General features: G+C 37.2%; 1 protein-coding gene across 1 annotated transcript in view; it reads right to left on the reverse strand.

Moving 5' to 3' along the window:
* LOC104069633 (brefeldin A-inhibited guanine nucleotide-exchange protein 1) overlaps positions 1 to 18,501 on the reverse strand; it is a gene marked incomplete at both ends in the record, with an annotated part of 33,282 nt that extends 14,781 nt beyond the window's left edge. The window contains 13 exons of the mRNA XM_009586384.1: positions 1,421 to 1,571; positions 1,955 to 2,113; positions 5,661 to 5,789; positions 9,394 to 9,545; positions 10,761 to 10,932; positions 11,720 to 11,804; positions 11,908 to 12,113; positions 13,337 to 13,448; positions 14,507 to 14,708; positions 15,703 to 15,811; positions 15,916 to 16,055; positions 16,176 to 16,275; positions 18,425 to 18,501. Of these exons, the coding sequence (XP_009584679.1) occupies positions 1,421 to 1,571; positions 1,955 to 2,113; positions 5,661 to 5,789; positions 9,394 to 9,545; positions 10,761 to 10,932; positions 11,720 to 11,804; positions 11,908 to 12,113; positions 13,337 to 13,448; positions 14,507 to 14,708; positions 15,703 to 15,811; positions 15,916 to 16,055; positions 16,176 to 16,275; positions 18,425 to 18,501 (1,794 nt within the window). The remainder of the gene's footprint in view (positions 1 to 1,420; positions 1,572 to 1,954; positions 2,114 to 5,660; positions 5,790 to 9,393; positions 9,546 to 10,760; positions 10,933 to 11,719; positions 11,805 to 11,907; positions 12,114 to 13,336; positions 13,449 to 14,506; positions 14,709 to 15,702; positions 15,812 to 15,915; positions 16,056 to 16,175; positions 16,276 to 18,424) is intronic.
* Positions 18,502 to 19,533: the final 1,032 nt, after the last annotated feature.

The following is a 19,533-nucleotide window of genomic DNA, read 5'->3' on the forward strand; positions in this document are numbered from 1 at the left end:
TATTACAAAAAAAAAAAAAAAAGAAAATGGTTACGTTTCCATATGTGTACTGTAACAAGCACTTCAGAAATTCAATTCAGAGAGAAACATTTTATGCATCTGGGCATAGACTATTTTCCTTAGAAATGTAGTTGACAGAGGGAAAAAAGTCTTTATAAGCTGGATCTACACCAACAACTAGAAAGTATGATTTAGAGACACCTGACAACAGTTCACATTCTTGAGCTATTAGGACTTAAAATTTTTAAAGGCCAGCCACTTCAGCGTAGAGAAACTGCCAGCATTTGGAAATAGCAAAGTTGGATAGGTCATTGGGGAACACTAAACTGGAGGATGCATATTAGAAGGGCAGGAAGAAGCTCAGTATATGAGATGTTGGCAGACGCATTAATTTCCAGGTATAAGGTTTCCCTTCAGCAACTCTTGGCAAGGTGAGGGGAGTACACACAGGCAGGGCAAAGGAGAGCACAATGGAAAAAAAAGGACTGACTGCAGAATAAGAAAAACTGTCTGAGGAGAACACAAAACCAGACGATTAAGACTAGTTGAGGGCTAAGATCAGGGACACTAGTAAAATAATCATTATTCCTCAAAAAAAAAAAAAGTTACATGAAAAATTGAGGCAACACAAAGCTTTTGCTCAGCTGTGGGTGAAATTGTTCAAAACGCAGGAGATACTGAGCATCATACTAAACCTGAAACTTTCTAACAGTCAAATGGAGTTATATATACCTCCTTGATGCTTCCATAGTTTCCTAATACCCTATACCGGTATGTCTTTAACTGTGCTCCTATTTAAAAAAAAAAAAAAAATAAAAAAAAATCAACCTTTTTAAGATAATTTAAGGTAATAATTTAAGATATAGTTTTCTAGGAGGATAGGAAACAACATCTCATTTATGGAGTAAAGTTTGGCTCTCAGGCCAACCTAAAAAAGGTACTTATTCAGTACCAAAGTAACCAAAAGAGGAAGAAACAGAATTTCAGCTGAACTAATCTCCCACTTGATTTGAATACTGTGTATTTCTCGCCAAGTTTCGTAACAGGATGCTTAACCTACACATACTAACTTGCCTGTTTGGTAAAATACTTGGTGCACTAATGTTGCAGTATTATTAAATCTGGTCATACCATCAGCAATCCATTCTTATTTGGCCAGCTATATTTTAATAGAAATGAATGATGTATCATTTTCTTACATTTCCCACTCTCCCATCCTAGCATTAATACTTAACAGAGCAAAACAAATATTCCAGAAATAGGAATAGGTCTATTCAAAGCCTAAAACAGTTTTACAAGGACTACTTCATGGTCTCGTCTCCGAACCTCACCATCAACTATAATGAAAACAAAGGACAAACTTTAATATCTGTCTGAACAAAGCCAGTTAAATGAAATACTTCACATCTGCATTACTTACCCAGTCCCAGCCCCACAAATTCATCGGGTGCCTGATCTTTTGTTCCAGTAAAAGAACCTTCCCTGCCACGCACTGTCCCTGAGATGTAGCGAGGTTTTACTCCAGTTCCTATTAACTGTGCCAGTTCAAGTTGACTAATGCATTTCAGAATCTATTCCAGAGAATAAAGAAGTTGTTTATCAACAAAAAGCAGTTTGAAATAGTAAAAAATAAATACATAAAAATCTTTAGGCAGATTTGCAGAAGAAAAAAATTCTAAACATTCAAGGTCAGACAAGTATTTCTGTTCTTCTGTCTAAAATGAGTATTAATTTAAATACTATTGGATCAGTCTCACAGTTTTATTTCTCACTTGGACATGTTTTGCTACTTGTAATTGGCTGCATAACGTGCAATTCTACATAATGTATGCACAAAAGTATATTCTTGGCACTTATCTAAAACCAACTGTATTTATGCACAAACAAGTACACTACTGTGTTCAAAATCAGTACACGTGCTTTCTTACAGTTTAAGTCCAAATGACTCTTGTACCTCATGCCAGGAATTTCCTAAATAGTTTCCATCCGTATGAGCCACCGTGATGAGAGTTTTAATTGTGTCAATATTCTTCTGCTTCATTTCAGTAATACCAGAACTCACTGTAAGTAACGTAAATCTTGCTAACGCTTGGACATAGGCATCTCTTTCAAGCTACAAAGAGGAGAAAAAAAAAAATTGTCTTATAAGTATTTTCTCAGTTTCTTGTTCTTAGTACAATCTGTGTGATTTCAGCAACTATATAATTTACCTTTCTCTTCCTAGAACTGAATTTCCAAAGCATTCTACACAGTGAAAATATCTCATGTCCTTCTGTAGTAAGCTGTGGGATAAAATCAGGCTCCCTCTATTCAGGAACATGAAGTGTTCAGTCAGTAAGTACAGTCTGACAGCATAGAACACATAGGTTTGTTGTTAGGTTTCTGGGTTTGGTCTTTTTGGATTTTTGGGGGGCTTTGGGGGATACAGGATGCTGTTTCAGAAGAAATGTGGCTTCTTAGCTAAGTTTTTAATATTCTTGTACTATACCTGGACCTACTCTGAAAATGCTGCCATAGCAGACTCTCTCAAGTCGTAGGATTTTTTCAGCAACAGAATCTAAATAATACATCTAAAAGGCATGTTTTGCCAATTCCACAAAACTGCTCAAAACATATTTGATTTAATCTACGCCATTTGGAGCACCTCAGAACCTTGTGAGGCAAAACTGTCATGGGTGGGTAAACAGCAAGTGACCTATAATCTAGGCAGATTAAATCAATCTCACAAAAAAGAATGTTCCACATCTAGGTACCCGATTTTTATGTATAGGGTATCTATAAACACCAAAGGAAACTTCTCAGATCTCATATGAGCCAATTACAACAGTAAAAAGGGGATTACAGTTGAGCTTACAAGTGCATTTTACTCTCCTGTTATGTATAATCTGAAGGCCATAAAATGAAATGGTTGTAGATCAGAAAAACAAATGACAACTATGAAATATATTTAACTGTTTGGATGTTTAAGACTATTTTGAATAAAAAAATCATTAAGCACATAATAAAATCAAATGTAAAATGTTTAAAAAAAAATCCCAGGAAGAATGTGCTTCGTAGAGAAAACACAAATGCCACAACAGTGGGCAATGACAGAAGGGACGGATTCTCAGACAGCAACATAGCGTGGCTGCCATGTTCAAACCCAGCTGCTACTACTACTAGAAGGTACACTGGCAAAGGCACAGCAAATGATGTATAAGCACAGAAAAATGGAAGTTTCATGGAAAGAGTACTAAGCAAAGAAGCTTTAGAGTCTACAAACTGTGTATCTTCTGTAAAAGGAAAATGTTTTCAGTCCTACCTTCCCTCTCTATTCCATACAGATATTCCCCCTCTGTCCCTTTTTCTAAGCCATCAAAGTAGGAGAAAAACAACTAAAGAATGTGTCCATCAACCAGAAAGTAAAAACAGATGATATAAATAAGTTAAGTACATCCTTTTGATGCGTATCTTGTCCCAGATGCTTAAAGACAAAAGGCAGACTGTGTGACAGTCTAAAATTAAAAGCATAAATACTTAAAAACAGAATATTTAATTGAGGTTTTAGAGGTGAACATGTGTAGCTTAAACTATATTGTATACTTTGGGAACTTTCTTAGGACTAAAAGCCTCCAGGTCCCTCCATTATCCTATCCAAGCGACAGGGCAAGAGGAAACAGCCTCAAGTTGCGCCAGGGGAAGTTTCGATTGGATATTAGGAAAAATTTCTTCACCGAAAGGGTTGTCAAGCATTGGAACAGGCTGCCCAGGGAAGTGGTTGAGTCACCATCCCTGGAGGTACTTAAAAGACATGTAGATGTGGTGCTTAGGGACATAGCTTAGTGATGGACTTGGCAGTGTTAGGTTAACGGTTGGACTTGATGATCTTAAAGGTCTTTTCCAACCTAAACGATTCTATGATTCTATGATTATCTCTCAAGATGTGTAAACTAATGTTAACTGTTCTTAGACACCAATCTTAACTTCTGTATGTTTATTAAATGAAATATAAAAGTTGCCAGCACCAGGTAAGCACAAGAGGAAAAACCTGCTTCCAACAGAAAAGATCCTTAAGTCAGCTCAAGTACAGATTTGCCAGTCTCCTTCAAACCACCAGAGCTATCTGGCACCTGAAGTCAGACAACACTGCCATCTAATCAGGACTTTGTACAATGGAATCATCCTGCAACATACTGAAATCACCAACAAACCAGTATTTTTTTAATGATATCAACAAAACAAAATTCCCATAGGAAACCAAGAAGGAATATCACTTATGTTGAAAATACAAACCCAAGCTTTTAAATGTCAGCAAATGAGAAGTGTTGTTTTTAAAACACCTCCAGTTCAATCAAGTTTGTCCCAAGCCAGTGGAAGGGCATGACAGATTCTGGTACATTCCTGAAGCATGGGGATCTTAGAGCAAATGTGTCCTTGCCTCCCCACCCGAAGCAGACCACTGCAGGACTGGGAGCTGACTTCTGCAGCTGCTGAAACTGATATTTATACCAGTTCCACTTTTGCAGCTTAGAAACAAAAATATCAGGCATGTGAATTTCATTGAACAGCTGCAGGCTCCAGGGAAGGCTTTGTTAATCAGATTTTTAAGTCCATTCCATTTAGGGTTGGGGGGGGGGACGGGACGACAGGGAGTGACGTAGAAAGACAGAGGAAGGAAGCCTTACACAATCTCAAACGGGATTTTTTTAAGCAGCTGTATCAGAGGTCCCAATGTGCCTTTCCACATTAGTTATCTAATTGCTAAATACAAGTGCAAGGGGAGAGGGAAGCAAAGCTAAATACAAGTGCAAGGGGAGAGTGAAGCAAAGCATTCACTGTCATATCATAGTTCAATAGTTTTTACTTAAAGTTAGTCTTACAAAGTTGTTGGGTTTTTTGAGTTTTTTGGTTGGTTTTTTTTTTAAAAAATGTTTTCAATGTACACGTGAAATAACGCAATGTCAAACATAGGAATTTTACTTGCTCCTATCTTCAGCTATCCCTACAATGGACTTATGGCAGACCAGTACTCCACTTATTAACTAATAGTTTACAATAACACAATAGTACGTTCCCTACCAATGATTTCAAAATGGGGGGGGACGGGGGTGGGTGGGTGGAGGGAAGACAAAAAGAGCGCCCAAGTTTAATCAGAATTACCCTCTGGAGCCAGAGAGTCTGGAATTCTTGCCATTGTGCTTAATGCAAGATACATTCATGCATTACACCAGGAATGACATTTCCAGTGCCATAACTGTTAAAATGGTATCCAATTATAGAAATCTCAGATTAGTATAATCTCTCTGAAGTCGAGAACAGTATTTCAAACATAGTTCACAGAGATACTATTTTACTTATGAAACAGGATAGAAAGACTCATTTTATGAAACATCAAAACAAAGCTAAACGCTTTGTAACAAAGCTAGAAAGAAAGTACTTTGACATAAAACTAGTCAACTTGTGGGGAAAATGCAGTACATAAGCATGGCAGCACTTACACAAAACACCAGGAAAAATAAAAGTCACTTCCAAGACAAATATCAGACGAAGTAGTAATTGCAGAAGCAGGCAGCCTCTAGGTATTGCAGTGCATAGCTTCAGCAACAAGGAGACTCTTAGAACCCCACTAACATTTTGCTGGCACATAAATCAAAGTATTGTCTCAATCTTAAATTTTTTACCTGAATGTTGAAAATGCAAGCAATCCTGATTGCACATCGTATACCCTCCAAACAAAGAGAGGCAACTTCTGTGTCATCACAGTCCTGTAGACCCACACTGAATGCAGCTAGAAAAGGTGTCCATGCCAACTGGAACGTATGCAAAATAAAAGTTACATTACCAACTGTTAGTACTTAGAGGGAATGTTGTAGTTTCAACATCTTGTAAATTCCATCCTTAACTCACATCATTAACCTTGAAGTTGCCTTTTGCCAAAAAGGAAATGGAATAGAATAGACATGAGACATAGAATAGGATAAAGTATAGTTAGAAGAGATACGAGACATAGAATAGATAGGATAGAAGTAATGCAGATTACTTCTGCTACTTCTGATGCTCCCCTCAGAAGCACTCTCCCTCTCCCTCAGCAACCAACGCACACGACCATCTCCACATAGCTGGGGAAAAAAAAAAAAAACCAAAGCTATGTCAGTTAGATGTCTATTGGAGTTTTGGTATTCCCAGGATAACCTTTATCTTTGCAAACTGAGAAACAGAGTCAATAGTTACTGCAAGAACCAACACGGTATATAACAGATTCCTTTATGATGAAAAGGATGTACTTAAGGTAAGACAAGTTTGTCCTGATAACACGAGAAGGAAAAAAAAAAAAAGGGTAGGGTAAAACAGGGCAGCAAACTTTATTAATTCCACTAAAATTACGGTAAGACAACAACAATCACAGACAGGACACGACTCTTGATCTCTCTGCTCTTAATTTTGTTGCCCTTGGCCTTCCATCTTTTTGTATCTAAGCCATTGTTGATGTTTCCCATTCCTCTTGCCTTAGGTGGGACTGAAAGTGTAATACACTCAACTAAAAGTTATTGCAGGAGAGTCCACATCATCCTGTCCTTGTGGTCACGACTCCCTCACCCACAGGCAATCAAAAAAAACCAATCAGAAGATCCAGAGGATCCTGCCGTAACTACACGTGGTTATGGAGAGGAAACCCCAGGGTACCCAGAACGATTTTAGAAATATTACCTGAAGTCACCTCAAATGAAATACAGAATCAATGGGCACAGCACGGAGCAACAAATTTCACACTTAATTTCGTAATAAAATGATGCACCACAGAGCTTTGGTTTCATTTAAACCAGCAATTCCAAAAGCACTACCTCAGAAAAGCGTTTAACACTTGCACACACCAAACTATAACTCTGGGACAGTATTAAAGGCATCAGATGAATTCCTAGATCCAGGACTTAATTCCTTATTGCATGACCTTTAAAGGTGCCTTCAAACCCAAACTATTCTATGATACTATGTTCCAGAAGTGTATGTTTCTACCCCCCCTTTTCTAATTTTTCATTCCTATTGAAACCAACACTAATCTTAAAAATCGCAAAACTGAAAGACTTTCTTAAGAACTACCTAGAGATCTGTATAGTATGCTTTATAACTAGATTTACACTGTTATTTATAATAGACTGTTTTGTCATTAAAGGTGAAAATTAAGCCTCTAAAATAGACAATCAATTTTGGGCTGCTTAGGTGGGTGCATAAAGTGAAATTTTTGTTCTGTTTTAATCATTTTGTAAATCTATCTGTAAATATAGTTATAATGATAAATTTTACACTGGCATCAATGGGTGAAAGTCACACATTATAAAGTTTTGCTGAAATAAAAATTTAAAAGTCTAAATAAAAAATGTGAAATTGAATATTTAACTTCCACAGTTCTCACTTTTTTGATAAGTCAGCTCTCTGTTCAACATATTACATTGTCCTCAGTATTTTAATTAGTTTATGAACATCCTCAAGTAAGAAGACTTAGCACCTTCACAAAAGACATTTAGGGTGTTAATTTACCCTGATGCTTCATATTTTGCTCCTTTGAAAATGGATTTTGCAAATGTCCTTTTCAGACACTAAAGGCTAGGAATGTTATAGAGTAATAGGGCTGGTATCTTAAGGAAAAATAGTCTATGAATTTTACAGATGCCTGCATGCAAGTTGTTTCAGAAGTCAACAGAGAGAAATTATGTACAGTACACCTCTGCTAAGTGACACTCTGGAAGTAGATTTTAAACAAGGGCTTCATTTAGCATTATTCTGTACAAACAGAGTACTATCCTACTTTTATTAATATGGCGATAAAGAACTCAGAGAAGTTTGCCTCATGGACAGCAATCTTACAACTAGATCCTCAGTGTGCCCAGGTGGCCAAGGCGGCCAATAGCATCCTGGCTTGTATCAGAAATAGCGTGGCCAGCAAGAGTAGGGAAGTGATCGTGCCCCTGTACTCGGCCCTGGTGAGGCCGCACCTCGAATCCCGTGTTCAGTTTTGGGCCCCTCACTAGAAGAAAGACATTGAGGTGCTGGAGCGTGTCCAGAGAAGGGCAACGAAGCTGGTGAAGGGTCTAGAGAACAAGTCTTATGAGGAGCGGCTGAGGGAACTGGGGTTGTTTAGCCTGGAGAAGAGGAGGCTAAGGGGAGACCTTATCGCTTTCTACCACTACCTGAAAGGAGGTTGTAGCGAAGTGGCTGTCGGCCTCCTCCCAAGTAGCAAGTGATAGGACAAGAGGCAACAGCCTCAAGTTGCATCAGGGGAGGTTTAGATTGGATATTAGGAAAAATATCTTCACCGAAAGGGTTATTGGGCATTGGAACAGGCTGCCCAGGGAAGTGTTTGAGTTACCATCCCCGGAGGTATTTAAAAGACATGTAGACGTGGTGCTTAGGGACATGGTTTAGTGGTGGATTTGGTAGGGTTAGGTTAACAGTTGGACTCAATGATCTTAAGTGTCTTTTCCAACCTAAATGATTCTGAGTCTATGATTCTTGAGTCTGGGCCTGAGCTCAACCTGACCTCACAACACATCACTCTAGAGAACCATTTGTTTATTGTAATGGTAGTGGTCTGAGACTTTACCTCCCTGGAGCAGTTCACAAAGGGGTCATATGAGGACCACTTCTTGGCACAAGGGCAGCAAATGAGAGCGCATGGTAAGGGGGCAACAATTTATTTCAGTGGCAGTTAACTGTAATGAGTTAGTTATGCCAAAGACCATATCTAATGAGGCATAATGCACTACTGAACATACTCTATATCTACGAATCTGATTCACTGGTATGCAAAAAGCATTTGGGATGCAGACAGCTTTGCACCTACACAATAGCTAAGACAGGTGTTTAGAATAATGGTTTAATACAGGTTCAGCTACCTCCCCCAAAACTAGATGGCAGTCCTAACCTTTCTGAAATATTAATTTGGAACAGACAACATTAGACAGAAGTTTGTTCTGATAATTGCTCCCCCCAAATGCAATAAAGTAATCTCCCTTAGAAGCAGTACGAGGGACTCTCAAACAATGAACAGGGGTTAGTCATTTCTCACTTTTATAAATAAGCTGTTTTGACTACACCTCTATACCTGAAATAAAAACCCTACCATTTCAAGTTTTTAACTATTCTTTATACTTTTGTCCCCTCAACGTACTTCTCGTAACTCCTCCATTATATCAAGATGCTGCTTCTATCAGCACAGAAACGTCTTAAATCCCAGGGTAAATAAAACTGGAGTAAAAGGCTCAAAATCCCTTCTTTCCTGTAGCAAGTTAAATAACTTACAAAACGATCAAAGCACAGCAGACACATCTTTAGTATTTTTAACAAATCCTGTCAGTCAGTATTTTGTATTAAGAAACTATGTGATATTCTAGGTAAATATCTAAACATGTATCTCACCTTAAACATGGGTCTCACATGCTCCAGGTGTGTTGCACTAGTAAAAGGTGCCTGAACGTGGCTCACTGCCTCCATAAGAGCTTTAGCTGTTTTAGCCATTTGTTCCATTTCCAAATTATATAGGAGTCTTCTCTGCTTTTCACTAGCAACACCTGTAAACACATTTTTTCCTCTCATTCGTGCATCTTTAGCGGTGGTGTCTTCAGGAATATAATAATTTTAAATTTTTCTGTAAGTGCCATACTCAGATGCAATTTTTGTATTATCTTTACTTTCTGAAATCACCACAGCAGCAAGATACTTCTTTTGCAATATAGATAAAATTTAACTTAAGGCAAACTTATGTATGAAACATAACCTAATTTTAAACCTTTACAGAATTTTAAGATTTGCACAACAAACATTTCTTCTCCATCACCTCAACTTACAGCATAAATATAATGTCCACTAAGCTAAATTCAAAGTGCACAGAAGTTTCATAGCAATCCATCAGCACAGAAAATAACAATAAAAATAAGCGGACATCCTTTTTCTGAGGGACAACGACCTTAATCACCTTTTCATTTCAGTAATGGAACCTCCATCTCATCAAGAAAGTAGAATGTAATAATCAGCTTCTTTTAAAATTACAATAAAAACATTATATTAATTGAACGAATATTGAAAGTAAGAGGGATTCTTTTTTCCAGATGCAAATTTCCTGTAAGCAATCTGTTCATAAGCCTAACCTAGGACTTAAAAGAATACAAATTTCACTATGTTGGGAAAAAGTCAAGTCCCTCTTAATGTTCTCTGTAGAAAAGCTAGAACGTGTAACATCTGAATCTTCACATTGTGCAAAACACAAAAAAGTTTTTCTGGTATTTGAGAGAGGAAAAGATAGTTAGTTTTAAAAGTGCATAAATTAGGGCCCTACAAACTAAACAGTGCAAAATTTTTGAAGACGACAGACTGGTTATTGCAGGAAAACACAACGGTTACTTTAGAAATAGAAGGCACAACTATTGCATTTGTTCTGCACTATGCCTATCAGCAACACTTACTTCATAAAGCCCTCAAATGCTTTTCCCTATGTTGCTGTTCAACAGCAAAACCGTGGTCAATGCACTGAATAACTTCTCCATGGTCAATGCACTGAATAACAGGAATTCAGACGCAAAGGGAAGTGAAAATAAGCAGTTGCATTTAACACAGATTTGAAGATAGCATTTATGTTAAAAGAAAAAGAATATGGAATTAGAAGTTAGGACTCATTTTGAGTTAAGTAAATGGTGCTTGCTTCATTCATCCCTCATTTTAAAAAGGAGATAGCTTCATGAAACTGAAGAGCCAACACTTTGAAGAACACTAACATTGCAACTACTTACTTTGTTTACTGGATTTTGTGGGTATTGTTAATTCTTTTGTTTCTTTCATTGAAATCTTCTTTCCAGCTATTTCATTATAGATAGCAGACAAATATTCTTCAGGGAGATCTTTACTGTCATTGATACCTCTATTCATTTTAATATACTGTTCTTTTGTCATTTTATTCTTAACCTGAAATCCAGAAAGAAGCTATTAATATCAACAAATGAGGCAAATTCATAGCAATTACAATGCTGCCTATAAAGCAGCCAAACAGATGAAAAGTTACCATGAAGGACAAAGCTGCTGATTCAGAAGCCATTTTTAAGTATCCAACATATGCAAGACTACATTGTCAAATCTACAAAATAACACAAGGTCATGTGGACATTACAACACTCAAACATTCAGTAGAATCCGCAGATCTATTAGACATACATTACCAAAAAAAAAAAAAAAAGTATTTTATCTTGTCGTACAGACCAAGCTATTTATTTTAAATATAATCCCATAGTCTGATAAGAGTTCGATACTCTTTCCAGATTTTGCTTAAATAAATGATGATGGCTAATCACTGCAGAAGTGAGCTGTATTTATGAAAATAAAGCTGCATTATTTTTTCAAACAGACTGAAATCAGGAGCAGATTTGTGTTAAAGTCAATGGGTAAGTAAGTTCTGGCTTTGACTGTAGGTTAGATCACTACTGTGAGTGCCATAATATGAAAGCAAATCCACACAATTCCCATTCAACACAGTAGGGAAACAATACCTTACAGAAAGGTCTAACCAAAACAACTGAAAAATCTCAACACTCCTGAAACACTATACTGTTACTTAAAAGATGCACAAACTTAAGCTACCATATTTCCTACACACTTATTGGCGCTAAACTGAACATCAAGCTTTTACAACTACATTGTCACGAAGCCTGAAAGTTAGACGTCTATGGATTACATAAATATTTTTCTGGCAACATACCTGTGGACTGTGAAGATCTGTTGTCAACATGATAATTGAGTAAGCTAAAACATATGCAGTATCTGCACTAGCAAAAAGAGTTTGCCTGAAGGGGGAGAGGAGAAAAAGAACAGCAAAATTTAACATATTAGGATTTTTTTTACTCATTATTCAGTTTTCCAAAGTTCTGAAGACAAAGTATGGCTTACCCTTGGTTACATTCTAAATATCTAGCAGCAAATTTCTCCATTAGGCGATCAATTTTTTGAGCCTCTCCTGGAAGACGAAATCCCTCTAGAAACATGCGCAGAGCTGAAACAAAATCCTTTCCTGAAAAGTCGTGTTGGTCTACATATGCATACATGACTTCTTTGTTAAATTTATCATTGTCTCCCAGGAACTCCCCAACCTGAGTCTAAAATAAGAATAGAAAAGACAAACTAGTGCATTTACACTGGAAAAAAAATAGTAAATAACAACAGAGTCATGCTGCCCATATGTCTCACAAAAAGAGAGGCCTGTATGCAGTTAACTAAGACATATTCCTGCTTCTCCTCTACTCTATTTTGGCCATAGATTCCATCATAATGCTCTTACATGCTCATACCTGCCTACTTTCCTCCTCCTCTAGTTTTACTCATGTACCATTTTTTTCTATTAGATGAATTCCACGTGTGCACAAGACAAAGTTAATATTACCAACGATTGCTTGTTCTCTGCTGTAATGATTTTTGTAGTTAGGAAACTTACCACAGGAATAAAAAGCTCACTAAACTCAACTTTATTCCCACTAGAGTACAGATCTCAAATAGTTGCAAGTGCTGCTCAAATATAAATAGCTGGTACTCAAATACATCCAAGCTGACCACTGTGAAAGCAACACAGTACAGTAAAAAATACCATGCACTCAGATAAAGATGCCTGTATATGTAAACTGAGGCTAAAAATGTCTTTTGATGGCCGATTCTAAGTTCTAATACTGAAATTTGTGACTTCAGCCACAGCTGCAAGCATGGGCATACGCAAGCCTTTCCTTAGAAAACAATGCAGGTGGCTACTAAGCATAATGGTGCAGACTGCCATTTCAGAAAGCTAAGTTTTTCATGACAATACCAACATGAGATACTCCCACCCTCCTCAGCCAGATATTGCAGGACCCTTCCAAGTCCAGCAGCAGCTGCTAGCTGTAAATAAAATCAAAGAACTAATCTAGATTAAGTAACTTTCCTTTGGGAGGCAACAAAAAAATGCTTTTCATGTTGTTGCACCATCTTATTTTTTAACCGTCTGTGAAGGACTGTTACTTCTGGCAGTCCCTTATTTGACTAAAGTACATAGAGTTTAGTAAGTTGCTTCTAGCTATACTGGCAACTAAATACAAGTTTTGAGTCAGCTCAAGTAGGTCAGTCTTTTCCTTTACACCTCGCTGAACTGCAGGATGCATGTAGTACAGGGTATAGCTCTAATGCATACTCCAATTCAAACTCCTTGAGCTTACAAATTTTAGAAGAGAGAGAAGTTTCCTTTTCTTCATTTTACAATAATGTTATACACTTTAAAACACTATCATGTGATTTGCAATTAGTATAAAAACATCAGCATGAGCAAAAACAACCATCAGAAAAACAGTTTTCTTACTGAATCTAATCTTTCCTCTTGATGCAAGAACTGAGCAATATCTTCAGGGGTAGTGCCAAGCATTCCTTGTTCTTGCAGGTACTGAATCCCCCTCTTTGGTTTCTTATTGAATCTGTACAATCAAGATCAGGATGGAATGAGAGTTAACCCTTTTACTCATGCACAAAGGCATGTTAAGCTTAAGTACAAAGATTCAATAATTTTGGATGAGGTATTGAAAATCCGTATTAAATATTTTTTCTTCATCAAACTGTGCATTAGATAGGAATGAGCTATTCCCTTCTCTGATTATTCCCTTCATCATTGGATGATTTTATGTTTTTTTCCGCCTGTAAATAGCCTCCTCTTCCTCTTTGCTACAGAACTGCCAGCATGGCATCCAAGCAGCTCCCAGCAAGGAGAGCTAAACACTACCATTTACTCTGGCGCTCGTGAAGAAAAATATATTCCACAGAAACAGCAAAGTCTTGGCTTGGAAAGGAACAATTATGCTCTGTTGCTTTTTGTTTCAATCTGTATGAAACAATCAAGAAATCCATGAGTTGTCTGTAAGAATGGAAACGTACAAGACAAGGAACCAGATAACTGAAAGAAACTGAACCCCTAAAGGACTAAGACATGTTTGTTCAGGATCTGAGAACTACACTACAGAAAACTTATTTTTGCATAAAGTGACCTCACTGAGGAGGTAAGGTGACAGCTGAAATCACACAGAAGATTCATGTCAGACTGCACTGAGAAATTATACTATCCTCCAGTTCTAATTATAACAAGTTAATTAATCAGAGGGAAGGATCAGCTTAAGCATATAGTCACTTTCATCAGTAATGTGTACACTAAAACAGGTCATATTCAACTGATCACATGAGTTCAATGTTCTTTTTATCCAAATATAAAAATCTTATTTTAGACAAGCAGGTCTGGAAAAAAAAGAACAAACATTCAGAGTACTCATCTTCTAGCTGTGAGGAATTAGGTTAACACAAAACACTGTTGACAGGCTCCAAAGGGGACACCATTCAGCACTCTTTCACCAGAGGTAGTGCTGTTACATCCAGAGTTTTTTTCCTAACACAAGATGAGTATCTATGAGGAGAAGGAAGAAAAACCCAGGAATCTTCATAGCTCCAAAAGAATCCACCCTCCCATGGGTGATAAAAGGGCACTCACAAGTCAATTCCTTGTTCTATTATTTCCTTTTGTTGCTTTAGGACCTCAAACTGCTCTGGGTTGTCAGTGCCAGACATCTGTGTGCTGTAACTGCCAATTCCTGAGGAAGCAGTAGAATCCAAGGAATTTAAGCTTCCATATCTGTTAATTGTCTCAGGGTGTTTGGTTTCATTGCTGTCCTGTTCTGTGGGTTTTTCTTGGCCTATAAATTGGAAAGGGTTACATACATACAAAATACATACAATGAAAAGAAATTAAAATCACAGGTCATTCTTCAAATCCGCTCTGAAGGCTTCTAAAACTTAATAGGGTTATCTTCAATGATGCTTTTGTTTTGGTTAGGAAAATAACAACAACAAAAATCACTACAACATATCAAGGAGGATTCTTTCAGTCCATCACATACCTGAAATTTAAGCCTTAAATTACAATTATAATTTGTAGGCACTTGGAAAAAAATATATGACACCTTAGAAACCCAGTTACACCTTTCCTTTTATTTTCAAGTCTGATGTTACTTTTGACCTGAAGCGAATCACACTATTCTAAGTTTTTGAAACAGAGCATCTAAAAGTGTTTATGATCAGACATGCCAAGGAGCTGGTGCTCCCAGTTCACAAAGACAGCCGTGCCAGCCACCTCTAAAAAGGTTATTACTTCACTTACCAACTTCAAGCGCTTAATCTGAAAATTCTGGCATAACCTTAGTACTTTTCATCTCAGGTCAGACGGAAACAAGATTAAGTTACTGATTTAGTTACTTCACTGCTTACAACATTGGAAGTTCTATAGCTATACATTAATAAATAAAAAAAATGCTCTCTGTCCAGCTTGCTTCAGTAGTAATTTAATTAATATGAAGTTAGATGAAATTAGGGGAGCTTCAAAGTAAGTTTTGTGATCCTTTTAAAATTAGAAATACAGAAAGTAACAGGATTTAGTAATTTTCAGTGTTATATAGCTTTCTAGAAATTCATACAATTAAGAAAAGACAACTTAGACAACTTGTTCAAATGACACCAATCCAAACTTACCAATATTTCTAACAAAGAAAAAAAAAGTTTATTCTCTCTCTTTTTTTAATGCAAGAGGTTTTACCAATCTGGACACTAACAGTATCAAAATACTGGAAAAATGCACTAAACTCCTGCAGCACCTCTTTACTAAAGCCAGAAGAAACACATCTCGTGTCTTACCAAGTGTTGTCTGAGAATTGGGATTTACATATTGATCCTTACTCCACTCCACCATGCATTTCAAGATTGATACTAAGCATTCCAATCCTTTTTTTCTCAAACTTAATTCCTAGAAAACATTTCAAAAGCAATACATTAGTGGAATGGAGAGTTTAGTCTTAACCTATCATGCCAAGAAACATGAAGCTTCATAAAGTTTGGTGAAATTTTTACCTGAACATTGGACATGCCAAGTTCTTGGCTACCCCTTCCTTGAGCAATCTTTGATAGGTCATTAACCAGCCTTTCAAATATATTTGCTGCATTTAAATCACAATCATAGTTCACGTAGATGTCCACTACGCTCTGGGCATCTATAAACAAAGTGACATTGTCAAACTTGGAACAAAAACTAGATCATTCAATGAAAGGCAAGTACAGTTTTGTTCTTTAGCATAAAAATGTAAAAACTAGAACCAAATGGTCCTTGATACCTGCACATATCCTTGTCAGCGTTTGTATAACCATCCATTTATGATCAAATGAGCTAGTAGAAGTTTCCAAGATATACAGGAAAATTTCTTTGAAGAAAACCTAACAAATATTCCAGGAAGAGGGAAAAAAAAATAAAACCTGTTACAAACACAGTCACTAACTTTGATGGCCAATATTCTGACATAATTCTGAAAGCAGTACTTTAGAGGTACAGGTGATAAAGAAAAAAAAAAAGGAGGAAAGAAAGAAATACAACTTATGCTTGATACGTTCAAATTAGGAATTCGAATTATTACTCATGTACTTCTGGAGTTTTGTCCAGCTGAAGAATTTGGTTTATACTCTGATCACTCAAAAACAGAAGAACCAGGAATGATGTGAAGTCCTGAAGGACACTTTAGCCTAACAAGAAGTCTAAGATGCTTTTACAGTTCATTTGGGATTTTGAAAGGAGAGGTATTACCTCACTACAAAAGATTTTCTCTACAAGATGATGGTATTATGGCACAAACATAACAAACAGCTGCTGATGCCAATTTAAAAGTATCGGACTTTCATTAGAAGGGAAAGGTACTGACACAAAAGAATCACTCCATGGTATTAGATTATTGGAAGAAGGTTACTGGTCAGGCACAGCATAAAAAATGCAGCAGGTCCATTAATAGGAAAGTTAGTCTTCCGTGAAAGAGGTATTAGTTTTCCCTGAAATCGCTTTAGTACAGATGCTTTCATTTGGAACAGACACTATTTTATCCCCTTTCCATTAGTTCCTCACCACATCCATTAGTATTATAGGCAGACTATTTCAGCTGAGCATGCTTAGCAGCTAGGGCAGGCTTTTTCTCACTTCTTCCCTAAGCAGCAGCAACTGCTGTAACAGCATATGAACTCAGAATGTGAACTGCTACATGGCATTACATCACCATCCTACACAGCATTACATCATCGTTCTGCACTTCTGAGAGCTCACCTCTTCATAGCCAGCTGTGGCTACCAAATCCACCAACATAATGTTTTTTCTAGAACACTGCCAACAGTCTCAAGCCATCAAGCTCCTCTTCTGCGATAGCAGTGTGCAAATATCCAAATATGTAACTACCCTTGCTTTTAATACTAGATACTCCCTTATACCACAGAGATTTTTATGCTATTAGCCAGGTAGAGATAAGCATAAAGCTAATTTCGCTTTAAGTCACATGTTTGGGGAAAAACAGCAACATTGATTTTTAAGCAACTTTGATGGTAAGCTATTTCCTCAAGCAAAATGCACTAGCAATAGTTCCATTTTATTGGCCTCTTTAGAGAGAAAGAGGCACACAGCACAATCCCAGTTACTAGTCTTAATAAAGAAAGCATCTCTACGAAACATAAGGAGTTCAATATAGATCAAAGACTTTCAAGCGCTTAAATATACTCAAGAGTACTAGACTGATTTTAGCCACAACTGTATGTAATCCAAACAGAGAAAGACATACAGTGGTGTAATATATACTCTCTGGAATCAGGAAGATAATTTTTTTCTGGTAGAGAATTTAGAAAAAGTCGTCGTCAATGGAGCAGAGAAAAAAGTTTCAAATATAAAAATTAACCCCAAATCTAAGCTAGAAGAGAAATTAGCTGGAAGGTCTGCATACTACGAAGACTCTTTAGATCTCTGTGCTTCTGAGACAGAGCTGACTTCTTGCTTCTGGTGTCAACTTTGGACAAGCGTATCTTGGAATGATCAGCTTCTCAAAACCACACTGATTATTTACATTTCAGATATTTAAAAATGCTATCTGTCACTATGTTACTTATTGCAATTCACGTCACAGAGCTGAGACTTTATTCTTAGCATATCGGAAAAGTAAACCAGAAAAGAGCTAATTATTTAGTTTGGTCAACTGAAAATAAGAGTTTTAAGATAGCTTATTCACAGTTATGAAAGGATGGTAATGGTAACTATAGCTAAATGATACTCCAAATCCCCTGATATCTAGGACTTGATTTGCTGCAAATATATTCATTGACCCATTTAGAAATACAGTTACAATACAATTAAGGTACGACTCAAACTATTTTAACTGTCAGAGGGCAGTGTTAGCTGAATATTTAAGTCAAAGGACCAAGGGAGGGTCACTTTCAACAGAATCTGAAATGATTATTTTAAAATATGCCACAAATTTCTTACACAGATGAAGAATGCAGCCTCAATCCCAAAATATATAGATTTTGCATATTATAAATCAGAGCATATGGCTCCCCTTACAGCTCCAAGACACAAACTGAATGTGAAGTTATCTACTTGTCTACCCACATCTTCTGAATAACCTTTAGGATCAGTAGCTGAAAGAAGAGGAAATGTTAGCTCACAACCAGAAAAAAAAAGTTTCTAGAAATTGCTGTGCCCTGTACTTTGTAATAGATTGATACTTTGGCAGTATCAAGCTTTTGGCTTTCATATTTGTGAGGAGGAAATGCAGCCCTGCTATGTGGTGATGGTCCTAATTTAGCATTTCTAGAAGCTGCTACAATAGTGTAGGGTATCCTATATCCGATTTTCCTCAGAAACGTCTTCATTTTCTGTTTGGAATTTGGGGAAAGGATGACAGCGATGGAAGCTCATCAAATTTCTGTCAGGGAAACCGGATTGCAATGCATTTACCACCTACACACTGACTTGTAAGCTCTGCGAACATACAGTGAATCCAACACTTTCTGGGAAGCAGGCTGTGTGACTGAAGAGCAGCTCGGCCCCGTCTGTCTGATGTGCTGAACACAGCACATGCACTACAGTCTTGCTGAGCACACACAGTTTGTCTTCAAAGTCTTCAAAATGCATCATGTTTTCAAGGCACATTCAATCAATCATCAAACCTGTATTTCTATCCAAGCTATGCTCAAAGAAATACTGGAAATCCTGTTGTTTCTTCCCAAAAAAGGCATCAAAATAACCTGGTAAGTGATCAGAACACAATACCCTTCCGACACGGTACTGGCAAAACGAGGTTCTTCCTCCAAAGCTGCCACAACATACCAACTTATACAATGACATCCATAGATGAAGAAATCCCTGAATTCAAGGTCCTTACAACAGCAACATTATCAACATTTCTCAGCATCTTTTCACGTACTTAACCTCCACACTTAGGCGGCAATCTGTAGGCTTCAGTATTCACATCGACTCCCAAAACATAAAACTACCAAAATGAACAGTAGGAACACATTGCACACACTACCACTTTATTCACCATGGAATTAAGATCTTCAACACATGGGACGCACAAGAAGGTATCCATGTGGTTCAAATGGACAGAATTGTTCCAAGAAGCTGCTAGTACCCTACAAGAAGGCCCGGGTCCTGCACTTCAGCCACAA

The sequence above is a fragment of the Fulmarus glacialis genome, unplaced genomic scaffold (genome assembly GCF_000690835.1).
Source record: "Fulmarus glacialis isolate BGI_N327 unplaced genomic scaffold, ASM69083v1 scaffold5171, whole genome shotgun sequence".
Lineage (NCBI taxonomy): Eukaryota > Metazoa > Chordata > Aves > Procellariiformes > Procellariidae > Fulmarus > Fulmarus glacialis.